Source organism: Perognathus longimembris, chromosome 13 (assembly GCF_023159225.1).
Source record: "Perognathus longimembris pacificus isolate PPM17 chromosome 13, ASM2315922v1, whole genome shotgun sequence".
NCBI classification, from domain to species: Eukaryota; Metazoa; Chordata; class Mammalia; order Rodentia; family Heteromyidae; genus Perognathus; species Perognathus longimembris.
Genome location: NC_063173.1, coordinates 38,404,441 through 38,425,089, shown reverse-complemented (window position 1 = coordinate 38,425,089; position 20,649 = coordinate 38,404,441). Strand labels below are relative to the sequence as shown.

The following is a 20,649-nucleotide window of genomic DNA, read 5'->3' as shown; positions in this document are numbered from 1 at the left end:
GAAGATTTTACATATCGCTTGCACAAAGAGGAAGACAAATTCTGTAGCTTCATGGTGGAGGAGGAAGGGCTGGAACAGGGAACCTCTAGGACTGTTTGGTATAGAATCCAAGAGCCAGCACCTGGGATTCAACAGGTCAGCCCTTGCTCTGCCACCACCTCAGGGCAGCAGCCATTTACTGAGTTTTCTGCTGTATTTTTACCAGGTACCTTGTGTTTGAAGCTTCACTAATCATGTGAAAGTCAGTGTCATTTCCTTTACCACTCAGTCAGGTTAACCCAGGTTCTGAGAGGGGAAGTAACTTGTTCAAGGTAATGCAGCCTGTGAGGACAAAGCCAAGTTTCAAGAGACTCTGTGTAGTTTTGAACCTAGATTTCACTGTGAGGATGGTGATTTTGTAGTCTGTGATCTAGGCAGTTGAACTTGGAGAAGTCACTTCATTCCTCCTTCCTCAGTGTTCTACATCTGGAAAACAGGGAAATAAATGGTGTTCCTCCAGATTTTGTATGAGGATTGAATGAAATAAACCCTGTAAGCCTTTAAGCTAAGTGCCTGGTTTATCATATCACCATCATTCATTCATTTGCCAAATACTTATTGAGGGCCTATTATATGCCAGGTATCACTCTAGGTGTTTAAGCTAGAAAACTCTCAGCTCTAGCAAAAAAGGGGTAAGAAATATGTTCACAATGACATCCTAAGGGATGGAGATGAGGAAGAAGATGAGCATTTGAAGTTAAGGAAAAGACAAGTTCCAAGCCTACTTTTGGTCCTGGAAAGACATCTGGAATGGATGGAGCAGAGAGAGCAAGCAGGTGGCCAGGATCAAGACTAGGCTGAGGGTGTGTCTGGGTAGCCAGTGAGGCAGGGCTGGGATGTATGAGGAAGGTGTTCATACCTGAGACAACCAGTAGAGTTTGAATCAAGAGAGAAATACTGTGCGATTTATTTAGTTAAGGTAAATTAATAAGCACTGGGTTGACCACTGTGTGGAAAAAGGAATGTTAGGTTTCAAGGGTAGACATAGGAGGCCAGGAGCATGACAGAATTACAAGGAGGGGTGGTGGGCAAGAGCTGCAGAGAGAATGAGAGAGAGAGAGAAAAAGAGAGAGAATATACATATAGAGAGAGAGGGAGATGGAGGGAAGGAGAGAGAAAATAGTGATGAAGCTTTCTGAGTGTGGAACAGCATAGCAGTAATTCAGCTCACACTGAAGAGATGTTTTGCACAATCTTACACTAGTTTTACACAAAAAGTTTTATTTTTATTTATTAATTAATTTATTTTTTTACCAGTCCTGGGTCTTGGACTTGGGGCCTGAGCACTGTCCCTGGCTTCTTTTTGCTCAAGGCTAGCACTCTGCCACTTGAACCACAGTGCCACTCTGGCCGTTTTCTATATATGTGGTGCTGGGGAATTGAACCCAGGGCTTAATGTATAGAAGGCAAGCACTTTTTGCCACTAGGCCACATTCCCAGCCCACAACAATGTTTTGAGCTTCACAGCCTGTTAGACGTACAGTGCGAGCTCTTTTCATAACACTCACCATCATCTTACCATGGGAACAGTGTGTATGGATATTGATAGCTTTCTTTTTAGCTGTGGGGGATCTCATGCTTTTCAGAGGGCTTCTAGAATATAACTGCATATCCAGATTTATGATGTTAGTCTTGATTTCCATTCAGAACTCTGGTAGACAAACTTTTTCTGTAACTATCTAGAGAGCAAATCTTTTTATTTTCACAAACCCTAATGTCTCGTCACAAAGGACATTAGAGACCTGTCACAAGAGACTGCTGAAATGGAGCAAAAGTAGCTACTGATACATAAATAAATGGGCATGGTTCTGGACGAAGTTGGTCATAGGTCTTGAACATAGGGCCTGGGCACTGTCCCTGAGTTCATTCTTTTTTTTTTTTTTTAATTGTAAAGGTGATATACCAAGGGGTTACAGTTACATAAGAAAAGTAAGAAGTACATTTGTTTTTGAACAGCATTACCCCCTCCCTCATTTTCTCCTGCTTCCGCCCGAACTCTCCTCTCCCCCCTCAAGTTGTAAAGTGCATTTCCAACATAGTATCACTATTGCATTGATTCGCCCTTTGTCCTGCCATTCTGTGATTTCCCCTTCCCTTCTGCAAATCAAATCAACTTATATCCAAGACAAAGTATAAAGAAATATAAAACAGTGACAACAGGGCATATATCATGTGAAAAAAAGAAAGAAAGAAGAAATAACTGCAAACAGTACATGATAAACACCTCTTGTTTCCATTTCTTGGAGCTCATTTTGATAAGCTTAATTTTATATCCTAGCTATTTAAAATAGCTAGGATATCATAGACATATTCTAGTCATTACTAACAAATTAACACCATTGAGATTCCACCTCACCACAGAATGACCATTATCAAGAAAACTAATAATAACAGATGCTGGAGGGGATGTAGTCAAAAGGGAATGCCACTATACTGTTGGTGGGAATGTAAACTTGTTCAGCTACTCTGGAAAGCAATATGGATATTCCTCAAAAGACTAAACATAGAGCTTCCCTATGACCCAGTAACCCCACTCCTGGGCATTTACCCAAATGACCACAATCAAGATCACACTAAACCTACCAGCACAACCGTGTTCATTACAGCATTATTTACCATAGCTAAAATATGAAATCAACTCAGATGCCCCTCAGTGGATGAATGGATCAAGAAAATGTGGTTTATACACACAGTGGAATTCTATGCTTCCATCTGAAAGAATGACAGAACTGGAAAGACTTGGAAAAGTATATTAAGCAGAGCAAGCCAGACCCAAAGAAACATAGGCTGCATGGTTTCCCTCATTTGTCCCTGAGCTCTTTTGCTTTAGGCTAGTGCTCTATCACTTTGAGCCATAGCAGCACTTCTGGTTTTTGAGTGGTTAATTGGAGATAAGAGTCTCACAGGGACTTTTCTGCCTGAGCTGGCTTTAAACCACAGTCCTCAGATCTCAGCCTCCAGAATAGGTAGGATTACAGGTGTGGGCCACTGACACCTGGCAAAACTTTTTTTTTTTTTGCCAGTCTTGGGGCTTGAACTCAGGGCCTGAGCGCAGTTCCTGGCTTCTTTTTGCTTACTACTTTTTAGCACTTTACCACTTGAGCCACAGCGCCACTTCTGGCCTTTTCTGTTTATGTGGTGCTGAGGAATTGAACGTAGGGCTTCATGCATGCTAGGCAAGCACTCTACCACTAAGCCACATTCCCAGCCCAAAGCTTTTTTTCTTTTTTTATTAATGACAGAAGCTTCCCTGAAGCTCATGATCTTTCTGTGCCCCTGGATGCTTGCTCAGTCTACCTCCAGTTATTTAGTTACCCCCAGCCCAACAAAATTGTATCATCAACAACAACAACAAAAACAGGCAGTGAACACTATTTGCCTACCTAGGAGAGGAATGACATTTATTTATATGATCACAAATAGCATTTTGACCACCAGGACTTGAAAGCAAGAAAAAGTCTGAAAAGCATCCATCCAAGTGCAATTGATTGGAGAGTATTTCTTTCTCCCTTCTAGTGTCAGGTGTTAAAGAGTGATTTGTTATATAATGGGTCACAGGAGAAATGCATCATGGGTCACAGAAAAGATGAATACATTTTCTAACCAGATGAGAGGAGAGAGGAAACCTGTGAGGGAAGTCTGTTTTCAGAGCTTTTTAAAGTAGAAGCTATCTGTAGGGTCTTGGGGAGATAGAGTGACTGAGATTTCTTAGATTAGAAATTCTATTCTGCTTCCTAGTGACTAGACAAGTTATTTAGTCACCCGATTTCATATTTTTCCACATGGAAAATAGGGGATAACACCACTTCTTCCCAAGCTACTGGCTCAATGAAACAAATTAATTGATGCGAATTACCTAGCACCTTTGCCAAGTACTTGAGAAAGCTAAATTTCCTTCTCCTTTTCCTCCTTTGTTCTGTTCTCAAGGGCATGGTTGAGCTCCAAGGCCCTTGGTGACTTCCTTTTGTGTATCTTTGGTGTTGACCTCGCCTCTCTGTGTTCTGTCTTTCTTCTTTACTCAGGATGTGGCCAGGTGCTTCGGGCCTCCAAGGGTCAGATTATGTTGGAGAGCTACCCCTTAAATGCTCACTGTGAATGGACCATTCATGCCAAACCTGGCTTTATCATCCAACTAAGGTAAGGGGCTGGGGTCAGAAAGAAGGAGTCAGCTTATAAGGAATCCATGGATGGGATGGGTGGTGGTGGTGGTATGCATCCTGATGAGCCAAGATGAATCACAAACACTCAATTCCCTTCTCCTGGGTGTTTTTTCTGTCCTGGAAAATACCACTCTCTCTCTTCTCTCCTAGAGAGTAGTGTGGCTCCATCATTCCTAGGATTTCCAGGGACATTGTCCTTTTCCAAGAATGGGAGTGCTTGAAATTTCGGATCCACTAGGGGGCAAAAACATTTTCTGGCTAGATCCATGTGCCCTAAGGTTACCACGTGCTAACTGGCCTTTTTGATGTCTGTCTGATATCTATCTAAGGGGCAGCCACACAGTATCCTAACTTAGAAAGAACAGGTCCTTAGCAGAACAGGTCATCTGCTCAATGTTCCTTATCAAAATCAGCCTTAGAAACTGCTGTCCCCATCCCTCATGGGTCTGAGGTGGAGAGTGAGGCTCAGGAATGGGCTTTGTTAGAGGAAGGCTGGCTCAAGGAACAAGGGAGGGGCCACAGTCTGCTTCATGGACTCAGGGCTGAGTCTGCCAGGGGTTAGTCAGTTGCTAAAATAGTCTTAAGGCCTCTTCCTTGTCCTCAGAGCTGCAGTTCTCTTGCAGATTCTCATCATTTCTTGCTGAGGTATTTTTCTGGCTTCTGATTGGCTTCTCTGCTTCCCCTCTGATGAGTTTTGCAGTTTTCTCCTTTTAGGGTGACTTCAGAGTGGTCCTTTATAAAATTCTCCATCCAGCCATGCTCTTCCTCCTCCCAAAGCTCCCTGGTGCCTTCCTATTGGGCTTGCAAGAAAGTGGGAACTTTCCTCGCTGTGCGGTCTGGCTTCAGTTCTACACAACTGACCTCAGTTCACACCGCTCTCACTCTCAGCCTTGCAGAATCCTTAACTCCTCAAACATGACAAGCTCATTACTGCCTAAGGACCATTGTACTTACAGGCTCCCCCGTGCCTGGACTACTCTTACCCTTTGCCTATGCCTGCCTCTATGGAATTATTTAAACCTCTGCTCAGACATCAGACCTTCTCTTCTCTTCCTTGACTTCCTTGTGTTGAATACTAAGCCTGATTGGTCATTTTATTCTTATGTCTGGGTGTGATTTATCCACATACTTAGCTCTCTCTGGAACTACCCTAGTTTTCAGTGTCTGTTAATGATCTGTCTTTTGATTCACACTTCATTTCTATGACAGACTGTCTGACCTTGAACATGGGCTTTCAGGATGACCAAAGGTCTAGTATCTAGTTCTATCACCCTCTCCCCTGGCAGGTTTAGCATGTTGAGCCTGGAGTTTGACTACATGTGCCAGTATGACTATGTCGAGGTCCGAGACGGGGACCACAGGGACAGCCCGATAATTAAGCGTTTCTGTGGCAATGAGAGGCCAGCCCCCATCCGGAGCACCGGCTCTTCACTCCACGTTCTCTTCCACTCTGATGGCTCCAAGAATTTTGATGGCTTCCATGCTGTCTTTGAAGAGATCACAGGTAAAAGCCTCAGAGACAAATATAGCAGCTTGTGGCTTGCTCCATAAAATCTCTTTTCCTATGTAACTGCCTTTGTCCCCATTCAGCCTAATTAAAACCATACATGCTGTGTTCTCAGAAGCAATTTACAGGCAAAAGCCACAGATAGCAAGGCACTTCTTAAGAAAAGCTTCCCCACAACCACAACTAGAAACGATCACCTCTTTCTACACAGGGACAGCTGGAGCACAGAGAGGCTGGGCCTGGGGCGAGGTCACACAACTATGCATCAGTTTGGTTATAGAACAATATATGAAGGGATCTCTCATGGTTAGGAATATTGGCTTTGACCAAGAAGGATGATATTGCCTCATTTGCAAAGAAGTGGATGGGCCTAGAAAAGATTCTTTTGAGTGAAGTAAATCAGGCCCAGAGAGACAAAGGATGAATACTTTCTCTCATATGTGGAAGGTAGATCTAATTTATAAATACAAAGGAGGACATCTAGAGGGTCATATGCATATGTACACACACATATTAACTAAAGTATAGTGCATGCAGGAGAGGATTCCAATGGTGTAAGTCCTTTGAACAACTAACTTACAGCCTAACAAAATGAACACCAAGAAGCTAGCACTTGAAGCACTTGAAGGGAGGGGAGTAGGCTAACAAATAGAGGAGGCATGAGAGAATGCAGCCAGCCATAGGATTCAGTGTGTATACTTTGCTGGGGGGGGGGGGTGCTTCAGCTATACCAATTAGTACCTGTCACATTGGACATGTAAGGAGTGTGGTTCACAGATTCTCCAGTAATAGCTACCATGAATTCAGTACAAGGAATACAAGGTGGGAAGAAGCCAAGTATAGTCTGTGGTTGGGACTCCTGGCCTGGAGCACACCAGTGACCCTGAGGGATGCGTTCTCTTCCAGCATGCTCCTCCTCCCCCTGTTTCCATGATGGCACGTGCCTCCTGGACGCCGCCAGGTCCTATAAGTGTGCCTGTCTAGCTGGCTACACCGGACAACGCTGTGAGAGTAGTGAGTACGATCCCTGGGGCAGGGGAGGGGAGATGTCCTGGGGTAGCTTGTGGGCAGCTGGTTCTTGGTATCTTGGCACACCTTGTGGACACCCCATTGAGGGAACTTAGAAGGGCTGAGTGAGCTTGTCTGCAACTACCTAAGTTTGCCATTGCCACTTCCAGCCCTTCTGGGAGAAATGACTCTCAAAAAGATTCAGTGCTCTCAAAGAGTATTCAGGGTTCAAGAATACTAAGAAAAAGTCAGTAGTAGAAAGCCACCATCATAAAATCCCTGTCCATCATAAGATATGGATGCTAGAGTTGCCCTCCCGGTACCATTCTTGGACTCTAGTAAGTGACCATACAGTTGGAGGCATGATAAATGTCCAGGGTGGCCATGAGCTTCAGTTTCCCAATGACAGGTTAGGTTATGCATTTCCTCTGGGCATAATTATCAATAGCATCTTTTTTCATGCTCAAGGCATCCTGAATTAGATGACAAATGATACGCCCACCCTGTAGATATGAGGTGAAGTCAGGTGGGTTACAAGTAAACACACCAGCCAACGTTGATTGAAGGACTTCGGTATATTGACAAGGCAGAAAAAGAGGATATTGTTTTGTCTTTTTCTGAAGGAGTTTATTTTGCATGGATGAGACAAGCTCCAGACTTCTTCAGTAGTTCCTAAGCACACCTGGAACAAAATGGGATACAGAAGGTAGGGCAGGAGAGGATAACAGAAAGTCCTCTAAGGTGTGCAGTGCTACTGCTCTCTGTCACTAGTGCAATCCTTGTTCTGTAACCATTCAAGTTTTTCCTCCAGCCTCTTATCTGAGCCTTATCACCTTTCCCTCCCTCCCTCTTTCCCACCCTCCCTTCCTCCCTCCCTCCCTCCCTCCCTTTCTCAGGACCATGTCTGTGCATATGCTTTACTACAGACCAAAAACAGCATCTGAGTCACATATTTTTCTGTTGTTTTGAGACAGGCTCTCACTATGTAGCAAAAGCTAGCCTTGACCTCAGAATCTTCTTCCCTTAGCCTCCTGAGTGCTGGAATTGCTAGCATGTGTCATTTGACATAGCTAAGCCATTTCTTGGTCATTCTGTACAGTCACTCAGTTCTCTAGTTCTTATCCACAGTTAAAAGTGAAGCAGCAGTGGGGTATTGTAGCTAACACTTGTAATCATAGTTTCTTGGGAAGAAGATGTAGGAGGATCATGCTTCAAGACCAACTAGAGCAAAAGTATGAAACTGTATTTGGAAAAAAAAAAAAAAACCCAACTCACCAAGCTAAAAGCAAAAGGACTGGAGGAGCATAAGTCCCGGATTTCAATCTCCAGTACAAGAAGAAGAAGGAAGAGGAGGAAGAGGAGGAAGAGAAGGAGGAGGAAGGAAGAAGAAGAAGAAGAAGAAGAGGAAGAGGGGGAGGGGGAGGAGGGGGAGGAAAGGAGGAGGAGGAGATAAGAAGAAGAGGGGGAGGAGGAGGAGGAGAGAAAGAGGAAGAGGAAGAGGAAGGAGGAGGAGGAGGAGGAGGAGAAGAAGAAGAACAACAACAACAACAATAACAACAACAACAACAACAACAACAACAAGAGGAAGAAGAAGAAAAAGATATAACTCTCAGTAACCCGGGGTCATCCTAAAAGCAGAAACCAAGAAATAACTCAAACAAATGACTCATTGCCAAACAGGCAGGAGTTTCTAATTTGTGTTTCTTGAAAAGACAGAATGCAATCTTCTTGATGTTAGATTCATGACTTTGCCAGAGGAGAGAGAAACTAGAACCCGCTGAGTTAAGACATGCATCTGGGGCTGGGAATGTGGCTTAGTGGTAGAGTGCTTGCCTAGCATGCATGAAATCCTGGGTTGATTCCTTAGTATCACCTGAACAGAAAAAGCCAGAGGTGGTGCTGTGTCTTAATGGGTAAAATGGCTAGCCTTGAACAAAGAGAAGCAAGGGACAGTGCTCAAATCCTGAGTCCCAAGTCTCAGGACTGGCAAAAAAAAAAAAAAAAAAAAGACATGCATCTGACAGAGTATATCCTTGGTTGGTGGACATGCCAACCACTGTGTATGGTGACCCTACCATTGTCCAGCCCAGCTGTGTGTTACAGAGGACTGTGCCACTGCCATGGCCAGAAATAATTTCTTAAGGCTGTCCAATGACCACAACCCCATCCCTATGCATGACAAGTTCCTCATTTGAGACTGGAAATAGGTGTTCCTGATTGCCCCTGTCGACTTGGAATGAGCTGTAAAGAAGAATAAGAAGAGTCAAAGTTTTGGGGAAGGGTTTTGGGGAGAGATAATGCATCAGGCAGGGCTCCCCCAAAGTAGATCTGGAGATGGAATGTGTATGGAAGTCATGTTCTAAGACATGCTCCCTGAGGAAAGGACTTTGGGAGTGATGATACTGGCCCAGGAAGGGAAAGGTACCAGGGAGAGGTGACATACCAGGAGGCAAAAATCCCAGCTCCACTATTCAGAGGTCATGAGAGCTTTCACGTCAATGTAGGCATCCAGCTAGGGAGTCAGTTCTATTCCTAGGGTACTTAACCATCGGCCAAGGCTGCCCTAGGGGAGGAGGATGATGTGGATCCAGGAACCTCAGCTTTCTGTGCATGTAGGTGATACATTTCTATTAGCTTCTGTGCAGTTCCAGAAAGAATAGCAGGTGCCGACTCTTGTAGGATAGGATAGCAGGGGGCACTGAAACAGGGAGGAAAGATCTCTGTGGCTTGCCCAGCTTCCTCACATGTGACTGAGAGACATGGAAAGATGATGCTTTGTGGTCCCTTCTTCATTTGAGCCTGTGGTTTGGTGTGGAAGGCAGATGGCACAAATGTGGCTTCCTCTTTGTTTCAACAATTTGTAAATTGGTGATTCTAGACAAGGACAAATCCAGAGCCTGGCCCTTTAGAGTTGGACAACAAACAATACAAGGGAAGGTTTAGTTCTTGATGAACTAATTGTATAAGATTAGGGCTTTCATCAACAAAAGTAAAATTAGAAAGATGTAAAACATCACTACATGAGCCCAAATGCCTTTCAGATTAGGAGAGAAAAATAAATTGTTCCAAAAGTTAGGAATAAAGTATGTGTGGATAGTGTGTGAGTCAAAATGAACTTCTCAGCATTGTTATTTTACTAAGAAAAAATGCAAAAGGAGGCATTTCAGCTAGACTGGATGTCTCATGCCTATAATCCTAGCTACTCAGGAGGCTAAGATCTGAGAACTGTGGTTCAAACCCAGATTGGGAAGACAAATCTAAGAGACTTTAACCAGCAAAAAGCTAGAAGTGGGTGTCAGGCTCAAGTGGTAGAGTGCCAGCCTTGAGCAAAAAAATAAAGCAAGAGTGCAAGGTCCTGAGTTCAAGCCCTGGGACCAAAACAGACAAGAAAAAGCATTTGCATTGATCCATAGCTTTATTCACAAACTATCTCCAATCACTTTAAAACACAAACTTGGGATATATGTAGCTCTATGGTAGAATTTCTAATCCCTAGCACTGCAAAAAATGTCAACAAGAAAACAAAACATAGCAACAACAGCATAAGAACTTGGAGCATAAATGGGCAAAAGAATTTTTATTGCCAATTTTCAAAACATAATAAGCCTCCTTCATTCCTGGATGCCTGATGTGTCATTTGCTAGCATTGGTTGCATGGGAGGTGGGAGAGAGTGTCTGAATGCTTATTATTGTCTATAAGATTCAGGTTTCTTTTCTCCACTAGGAAAATTGGCAGGAATTCTAACTCAGTGGGAGATGCATCACAAAAATTAGCTGTGGCAGTTTACCTTGTAATTTCTGAACAACTCTTAGCTGATCTCCGCCCCTCCCCCCAACAATCTGTCAAGAGGAAGAGAAAAAGAAAAAGAGAGGAAAAAAATAGATTAGCTGCTTTCCTCATGAGGGTATCAATGAACTGGGACAATTTCCCTGGAGAGAATTCTTTTAAAATTAGGAAGAACCCAAGCAAGCATTCTGAGATTATCCAGAAACTCCCAAATTAAAACAGGCACTTAAAAAAATAGAGTTAAAAGCACTGAATCCAATATTAATGAGAGTTCTGTCTTCCACTTTTGTAACCTTAAATCAGATGAATGATCTGTTCTAATGGAATGATACTCCTTCCTCCCTCACCTTGCCCATTTCTTTTCTTTTCTTTTCTTTTCTTTCTTTCTTTCTTTCTTTTTCTTCCTTCCTTCCTTTCTTTCTTTCTTTCTTTCTTTCTTTCTTTCTTTCTTTCTTTCTTTCTTTCTTTTTTTGTTGTTGTTGTTGTTGGTCGTGGGGCTTGAACTCAGGGCATGGGAGCTGTTTTGCTCAAGGTTAGTGCTCTATGAGCCACAGCTCCATTTTCATTTTTCTGGTGTTTAATTAGAGATAAGAGCCTCATGGACTTTCCTGCGTAGGCTGGCTTTGAACCGAAATCCAAAGATCTCAGCTTCCTGAGTAACTAGGATTACAGGCATGAGCCACCAGCACCTAGTTTCTTTCTCTTTTCTGTGTCTGTGTTAGAATTTGCACTAAGAACCATTGTGCTCTTCCTTAGCTCTTTCTCATTCAAGGTTGGTGATCTACCACTTGAAGCAGAGCTCTACTTCTGCTTTTTTGGTGGTTAATTGGAGATAAGAGTTTTATAGCTTTTCCTGCCTGGGCTGGCTTCAGACTTCCATCCTCAGATCTCAATCTCCTGAGTAGCAAAGATTACAGGCATGAGTCACCACCCCCAGCTATGATATTCCTTTTTGCAAATGAAAGATTTGAAGCAGAGAATATAAGACTGTGGTCCACACTGGGGCGTGGGGATGGGGGTGGGTGGGAGGAGTCAGATCTGCATGTTTTTCATTTGTTCATGTTGTCTCTCCTGTGGCCTGGTGAAACTCCAGGTGACTGATGAGCTCTGATTATCACGGAGTCCTCTCAAAGATCTCTCCTTCCTAGGTAAGGCTATTTCTCCCTAGTCTGAGATTCCTTGCTATAGGTTTTTCTCTACTTCTTTTAAACATGCATGTGTGAGAATGGGAATGGACTAGGAATAGGTTTCCTACTTAATTGTAGAAGAAGTACACACACTCATAAATTTAAATTAAGCAACATAGAGAATATCACTTGTACCACTTTTCTCCTGGAGACATCTGGCAATGTCTGAATACAGGGTTGGTTGTGATTGTAGAGAGGAGACTGGGCATCTAGAGGGTTAGAGGTTGAGGATGCTTCTGAATATTACCTAGGACGACATCATAACACTTTTCTCACTCCACTGTCAGTTGATGTGAGATCCAGAAATCCTGATTCAAACAAAAGTGATCCTGATTCAAACAAAATGTGCATACAAATGCTCAACTTATTGCATTGCTCATCATATAGATGAGTCCTGGTTGGTCTGCCTCATCTGAAAAAAAAATAAAAGGACTGCTGTGTATTTTATTCAATGAATGAATGTGTAATCATCCAATTCCTTAGGATGCACTTGATACTGTTTCTTATTTCATTTTAGTTTTTTGCTATCATGAAGAACAGCTGCAATGAATATCCTTGTGTATTTTCCATTTGTATACAGGAATTTTTTTTGCAAGTTGAATTCCAAATGTTGAGTCGTTCATTTGAAAGGTAGATTTAAACTTTTATTAGCTATGGAACTGGAAGTGTGGCTCAAGTGGTAGGGCACCAGTCCTGAGCAATATAAGTCCAAGGCCCTGAGTTCAATCCCCAGCACTGGCACACAAATAAAACAAGAAATAAACGTGTTTGAGCCACTGACAAAAAAGTCACCCTTGGATGTTACCATGTTAATGAAATGAGCTATTTCATATAAACAGCAGTCATCAAAATAAGAATTGGAACCTTTTAGAAACTGAGGAAGATCTATTTTTGTCAAACTGGAAATGTTAAAAAGAAATCCATCTCTCTGAGGATAGAGTTCATGTGCAGCCTTGGAGAGGAAGTAAAGAATGAGAAAAAAATGAGTAAGGTTTATCTTAGCCTTAGTGGCCAAGAGGGTGTAAGAGCCTCCGCAGGCCAGTTCTCAAGAGCTGATGCCCCTGGACTCATCTTCCTGAAATTATTTCCCATGGAGACTACCTTCCTCCTGCTTGTAAGTGACCTGAGAAGCTCAGCAAGGGGAGTGGTCCCTCCTCTGCCTCCAGGCCAAGCTAGCCTCTTGCCAACACCCTCCTCGACCTCCAGACTCCCGGGGCCACCATGTAAGAAACAAGGCCCTTCTTTCCTCTGAAGTTTCCTGTTTCTTTGTATAGAATACAACGACAAAATAAGTCCTCTAGTAAATGGTCAGAATCTTGTTTTGAAAAAGTGGAGAGTGAGGGATTCATGGCCTGCTCCAATTTCCATGTTGCCTTTGTTCCTCTGGCCCAGTTGACAGAGCCGGGGTTCCCATCTGCATTCTAATGAAAGGCCATGAAACAGGCTAAATCTCAGGGCACAATGTTCACACTGCGAGCTCTGATGCTCCTTGGAACAAAACAAATCGGTTTCCACCAATTAAAGTGAAAAAAGAAATGGTGAATCTGGATTCATTTGGGATTTGGAGTCTCCAAATGTTTCCCATTGGGCTGTCCCAAGGACTGGGAATGAGAGGCACACTTGATAATTTAGCTTCAAAGGGACAACTGCATTTCTCATCAGAATAAGGGTTGGGGAACTGAGGAACGTTGTGGTTTTCATGGAAATAGGAGCTCTGGTGCTAATGGAAATGTAGGAGACAGAGCACTAGTGGGTGGCAGTTACCTGTTCCTTTGCAGACAGGTAAATAGTGTGTCATGGGCTCAGAGGGATTCATGTGAAGATGAGTTCTCTTGGGTGAGGTGATTTATTTTTTTATTTTATTTTTTCCCCTCCCTCCCTTCCTTTCTTTTTCTTTTTAATTTTAATTTTATTGTCAAGTTGATGTACAGAGAGGTTACAGTTTCCTACATTAGACCTTGGGAACATTTCTTGTACTGTTTGTTTCCTCCTCCCTCATTCCCCTCTCCCCTTCCCCCTTTCCCTCTCCCTCCATGAGTTGTTCAGTTGGTTTACATCAAATGGTTTTGCAAGTATTGCTTTTGGAGTTGTTTGTCTTTTTATCCTTTGTCTCTCAATTTTGATATTCCCTTTCACCTCCCTAGTTCTAATACCAGTATATATAGTATCCATTGTATTCAGATGAGATAGTGCAAGTAAACCGCAGGCAGGGATACAAGAGGATCATCAACAAAAGAAGCTACGGTTTCACATGATGTGTTGAAAGTAATTACAACAGTGATATAACACTCGTTTCCATAACATGGAGTTCATTTCATTTACCATCATCTAATGCATTCATGGGGCATAGCTTTTAGGCTCTTGTGATCCTCTGCTGTGACTAGCCTAAACCTGCGCTAATTATTCCATTTGAGGGAAACCATAGAGTCCATGTTTCTTTGGGTCTGGCTCACTTCACTTAGTATAATTTTTTCCAAATTCTTCCATTTCCTTATGAATGGGGCAATGTCATTCTTTCTGATAGAGGCATAAAATTCCATTGTGTATATGTACCATATTTTCCTGATCCATTCGTCTACTGAGGGGCATCTGGGTTGGTTCCATATTTTAGCTATGACAAATTGTGTTGCGATGAACATTGTTGTGCTGGTGGCTTTAGTGTGTTCTTGTTTGTAGTCCTTTGGGTAGATGCCCAAAAGTGGGGCTGCTGGGTCATAGGGGAGCTCTATGTTGAGCCTTCTGAGAAATCTCCATACCACTTTCCAGAGTGGATGAGCCAGTTTACATTCCCACCAACAATGAAGTAGGGTTCCCTTTTGGCCACATCCCCTCCAACATTTGTTATTGTTAGTTTTCTTGATAAAACATTCTTACTGGGGTGAGGTAGAATCTCAGTATTGTTTTGATTTGCATTTCTTTTATGGCCAGTGATGTAGAGCACTTTTTCATATGTCTCTTGGCCATTCTCATTTCCTTATCAGAGAAGTCTCTTTTTAAGTCTTTACCCCACTTGATTAGGGGGCTGTTGGTTCTTTGCTGTTTTGTTTTGGAGGAATTTAATTTTTTTAGTTCTGCATATATTTTAGATTTGAGGCCTTTGTCCATTGTATGGCTGGTAAAGATCTTTTCCCAATCTGTGGGCTTTCTGTTTATCTTGTGAGCTATGTCCTTTGCCCTGCAGAAGCTCTGCAGTTTGATGCAGTCCCACTTGTCCAAGTTTTCTTTGATTTGTAGCATTTCTGGGCCTTTATTAAGGAAGTTTTGTTCTGTGCCAAGGAGCCCAAGTGTTTCTCCTACTCCTTCTTGTAGAGTTTTCAAGGTATCTGTTTTTATTTTGAGGTCTTTGATCTATTTGGAATTGATTTTGGTGCAGGGTGATATATAAGGATCTAGTTTTAGTTTGTTGCAGGTGTTGAACCAGTTTTGCTAGCACCATTTGTTAAAGGTGCTATCTTTCTTCCATCCTATTTTTTTAACTCCTTTATCAAAGATTAAGTAGGCATAGTTCTGTGGGTTCATTTCTGGGTCTTCAATTCTGTTCCATTGGTCTTCAGGCCTGTTCCTGTGCCAATACAAAGCTGTTTTTATTACTATAGCTTTATAATACAGCTTGAAGTTTGCTATTGTAATTCCTCCAGCACTGTTCTTTCTGCTTAGGATTGTTTTTGCTATTTGGGGTCTTTTATTGTTCCATATGAATTTCTGTATTGCTTCCTCTATTTCATTAAAAAATGGTGTTGGTATATTAATGGGCATTGCATTGAATATGTAAATAGCCTTTGGCAATATTGCCAGTTTTTACTATATTAATCCTCCCAATCCAGGAGCATGGGAGGTTTTCCATTTTCCTAGTTCTACTTTACTTTTGTTTTTTCCTGTTTTTAAAGTTCTCATCATAGAGGTCTTTCACTTCTTTGGTTAAGGTTATTCCTAAGTATTTTATGATTTTTTGAGGCTATTTCAAAAGGAGTTGCTTTCCTGATTTTGGCCTCGGTCTTCGGGTCATTGGCATATAGAAAGGCCATTGAGTTTTGAGGGTTTATTTTATATCCTGCTACTTTGCCAAAGTTTTGCATCAGCTCTAGTAGCTTGGGAGTAGAGTCTATGGGGTTCTTTAGGTACAGAATCATGTCATCTATGAAGAGAGAAAATTTAGCTTCATCTTTTCCTATTTGGATCCCCTTTATATTTTCTTCTTGCCTAATTGCTCTGGCTAGGAATTCTAGTCCTATGTTGAAGAGGAGAGGAGAGAGCGGACATCCCTGTCTTGCTCTTGATTTTAAAGGGAATGGCTTTAGCTTTTCACTGTTTTAGAATTATGCTTGCTGTATGCTTGCCTTTAGAATTATGCTTGCCTTCCTTTCTTTTGCTTACTTTCTTTCCTGTTCCTTCCCTCCCTCCCTCCTTTCCTCCCTTGTTCCCTCCTTTCCTTCCCTCCCTCCTTCCTTCTTTCTTTCTGCAGTCATGAGCTTGAACTCAACAACTGGGCACTGTCTCTGAGCTTTTTTGCTCAAGGTTAGTGATCTACCACTGGAGTCACAGCTTCACTCCCAGATTTTTTTTTTTGTGGCTAATTGGACATAAGAGTCTTGCAGACTTTCCTGCCAGGGCTGACTTTGAACCATAATCCTGGGGCTGGGAATATGGCCTAGTGGCAAAAATGCTTGCCTTGTATACATGAAGCCCTGGGTTTGATTCCTCAGCACCACTTGGAAGAGTGTCTCTTAGAAAAGATACACAGAATAAGATTTGGATACCACAGAGAAAGTTGCCCTAGCAATCTATTATCTGATCATTTTCCTTTGTTTTTCTCAAGGGATTTCAACAGTCACTCATTTAACTTATAATGTGATATCTGTCTTCTCCCTGGTGATCATTTTGGAGACATGGGCTTCTGGTTATCATTTTTGTTTTAGCTTGTATTTTATATTGGCATAAAAGGAGGAAAAAAAAGAAATGAAGTAATCTGGCTTTAGGAGGATGTGAGGATTATAGAATCTTCATGGAGGACGGTCCTGTAGATCCATAGTCATTACCATAAGCATCTAGTAACCCAGAGCTTTCAGATCCTGGTGAAGTCCCAGCAGGATTGTTAGTGGGCAGATTGCTCAATTCTGTGCATTACCTAGCATTCCTATCTCCTCACCCTCCCTAAGACACAGGTGAATCTGATCTCCTTCTCAGTGTATTCATGGAGAAGGCATCCACTAAATTTGGTTCCAAATAACTAAATATCTTAATGAACACATTAGAAGCTACCTTTGTATAGTTATCAATCACGTGTGTGTGTGTGTGTGTGTGTGTGTGTGTGTGTGTGTGTGTAATGATAAAAAAAAGTATTCCCTTCATTTGGACCAATTCTGGTTGGGTGAGCCTGAATCTATGCAGACTGAATGAAATCTTGTCATGAGTCCTGCTAGGCTCCACAGACCCTGTGGGTTCCTCACCATAGCTGTTTCTTGCATATCAAGGTGTGTTGAGTTGCCATGTTAGAGGTATGCTTTACTGGCCAGATTATTTTGGCATGAGCAGTATTCCTCCCAAATAAGAGCAAGGAGGGTGAGGACATGTGCGCTGTCCTCCAGCATGGTCACCTCCAAGAAAATGGGGTGGAGGACCCCACAGGGTGAAAGAGTCAAGCCCATGCTTATGCTGCTCTGCATCCATCTGCCTAGTCCCAGTCAGGACAGATGGATTGGCATATGAAGTCACTGAGGCAGGATTTAATGCATGAGGCTGATTGTGTTTGGGTCCTGGGTTAAGTGGTAGCCCCTTAGAGGTGGGATATGCTTTGTACCCATGGAGAACAGAAGAAACCAAGCTCAAAGCACAGAGCAGTGAGATCTAGCAGAGTCAACTCCTGATAGAAATCAGCATCCCTGCCGTCATGGCCTTGAGATGAACTCTAGACCATGGACAGAAGCACCAAAGCCTCACAACAGAGAGTTCCTTTCCTATTCCCCTCTTGTTTCAGAAGAAAGCTTCTTTGTAAAATCCAATACACCTTGTTAACATACTAAATGCAGTAGTAGTTAGCTATTATCTTTCTTCTTCCCCTCTTCCTCTTCCCCTTCCTGCTCCTACTCCTCCTCCTCCCGCCCTCCTCCTTCTTCCTCTTCTTGATATGAATCCTACATTATCCTCAAACTCAGGATCCTCCTGCCTTACTTTCTTGAGGCCTGGAATTCTAGATGTGCACCACTGTGCCCAGCTTCTCTGTTCTTACTATAACCCAGGCTCTGTACTTTGCATGGCATTATCTACTTAATTAAGTTCACATTTTTCATATGGTGCTTTGACCATCTCTACTTCATAGATTCATCCAGCCACTTTGCAGTAACCGTTAAGTATCGAGCACTGGGGAAATAAGACAGGGCTGTATGGTGTATATTTTGTTCCTTCCTTTTGGCAGAGCCACAGAACAATCTGGATCTTTGTTCTTTTCCAGTGCAGAGGAGAGAATCATGCATGGTTCTGGGAAACAACTTTCTCTAGCAAGGCCTTTGATAGTGGTATTGGTGGTGATGGGGATGACAAGATTACTTTGTTGTTGTTTGGAAGCAGGGTCTCACAGTGTAGCCAGGGTGAATGTGAACTTCCCATCCTCCTGCCTCATGTTTCATAGTGCTTAGATGACAGGCACATGCCACCATGCCTAGCACTTTTGTATATCAGGCACTGTATGGAATCGCCTGACTTCAATATACTTAGTAGCCAAGGACTTTCTTTGCAAGGTTATTCTTTTCATTCTTAGGGCACAACAACAAAATGATGGGTTCAAGACATTTTCATAATAATAATTTCTTCTCTTTGTTATTTTATTTTATCAGTATCTTCCCTCCCTCATTTTCTCCTAGTCCGTTCCTCCCATTTCCCCCCCAGAAGTTGTATACAACTATAGTTTTATAGTGTCTGATGGGATCCACTGTTGCACTTTTTTACCCTTTTTCCCCTCAAATTCTGAACCCACCTCCAACCTTCCCAAAGTTATACACATGAATATAACATAATAAAGAAAATAAGACAGAATCACCAAAAAATTTTTTCAAAAAGAAGAGAAAAAAAGAGATTGCTTGTTTTCATATCTAGGAGTTCCTATCTATCTATCTGTAAATATATAGAGATACATAAATATATATTTGTATATCTTATATATCAAAATTGACTCTGATTACCATTGGGGATATATCTTCCAGGGTTATTCCAAACCCTGGAGCTCACTCAGAGATCTTCTGAGATCTGGAAAAACTCAAAGAAGACTTGTGTTACTTTTCTCTTGTAAGTAGAGGATGGCTGTTTCTCACCCTTATGTAGGTTACCCATCAACTCTGTCAAGTGGGGATATGCCAGGCTGATCCTGAACGAGGAACAAAATGACAAGCACTTACTGAAAAAATTGCCAAAGTTGACCTGTCTCTTAGACACAAGTAGTCTCAGCTGTTTAATTAAATAGGCCATCCAAACACCGGAAAAGCAGTGCTTGAAAGACACAGTGTACCAGAGGCCCAAGACAATACTGATTAAGATCAAATAGCTAATTGTAAGCTTCAGCCTCCAAATTGCTGCTGGATGAATAAATAGCAGTGTGTGCAATCCAAGCATAATTTCACATGGTTTGTGTCTCATTCACACCCACAGAGGGCTGCAAAACATCAGGGGGGCTAGATGCCATTGGTTGGAAAAGGATCAAAAGAGTTCAGTGCAGAATCACATCATCAGCTGTGTCACTATTCCTCATTGATGAAGATCTTTATGGGAATACATTAATGTAAGATTTTATCCAGAAGCACCAAATTCAAATATAAGCTGAACAGGAAAAAGTGAGCAAGAAGTCAGAGGCCATCTGATGGCTGTCTTTGAGCATTGGCTTTCTGTTAAGTCAGGTTTCCAAAACGAACAAAACCCCAGTGAGAAAGTTAATGCCTTTTGTAAACAGAACCCAAATCATGTCACAAGTTGTTTCCTTGATGTTGGTGATGGGTGATGATGAGTAGATTCCAAGCATATGTTAAGAATTAAGACTAACAGCCATCCATCCACAGCCATCCACAGCCCCTATTACCAGCTCACTCATGGGGTGAATGTGTGTGAGTGACTTTGAACCCATTTCCTTTGCTGTAGTGCTCAGAAATTCACAGTGCTGAAGTCTAGCTCTTCTGAAAGAGGCAGAATAGTACCTGACTTTTTTTGCTCAGCTGTGATTATCTGACTTTGCTAAATATTCCATTACCATAAAAAATCACCAACAGAAGGAAGAAAAGAATAAAGGAAGGAAGGAAGAAAGGAAGGAAGGAAAGAAAAAAAGGAAGGAAGGAAGGAAGAGAGAAAGAAAGAAAGAAAGAAAAAAAGGAAGGAAGGAAGGAAGGAAGGAAGGAAGGAAGGAAGGAAGGAAGGAAGGAAGGAAGGAAGGAAGGAAGGGAGGAAGGAAGGAAGGAAGGAAGGAAGGAAGGAAAGGACCTAAGCTCATCTGGTGATCCAAACATTGTTGATTTCATTCCAAGCCTACTCCATTTTTCTCTGTACCTAAGGATGAGGGCTGGAATAAAGTATACTTAAGCTTTCTAAATTATAAAAATGTTACTAACAATTCTGTTGTCTTTACGTGGCTGGGATCTGCTCTTCGGTTTTGAGATGGTTGGGATGAGGAGCAGCCCCACCCCGTAGGTTAAGCATGGTGTGTGTACTTCCTTATTGCATTCAGTGCCATTGATTTGAGCAGATTGCACAGGAAGTGGGGTATTATGCACCACTTGTCCTGAACACGTGGTCCTGACGCGTTCATTGGTGTCTCCAACCTTAAAGATTTCCAACCTAGTCATCCCAGCTATCTGACTCTTCCTGTGCCAATCTGATAGGGGAGACAAAGATAGAACTCCATTTGCCTTAAATCATCTTAGATTTGATTCCAACATCCATAATTTAGGATCATGGAAATTTGGTATCAGTCATAGTTGGAGCCCT

The 20,649-nt window shown here is 42.2% G+C and overlaps 1 protein-coding gene across 1 annotated transcript in view; it reads left to right on the top strand.

Annotated features, from left to right (window-relative positions):
- Window positions 1–20,649, top strand: part of Pamr1 (peptidase domain containing associated with muscle regeneration 1) — a 90,870-nt gene that overhangs the window by 50,408 nt on the left and 19,813 nt on the right. Inside the window, exons 4-6 of the mRNA XM_048360757.1 lie at window positions 4,062–4,176; window positions 5,486–5,703; window positions 6,613–6,720. Of these exons, the coding sequence (XP_048216714.1) occupies window positions 4,062–4,176; window positions 5,486–5,703; window positions 6,613–6,720 (441 nt within the window). The remainder of the gene's footprint in view (window positions 1–4,061; window positions 4,177–5,485; window positions 5,704–6,612; window positions 6,721–20,649) is intronic.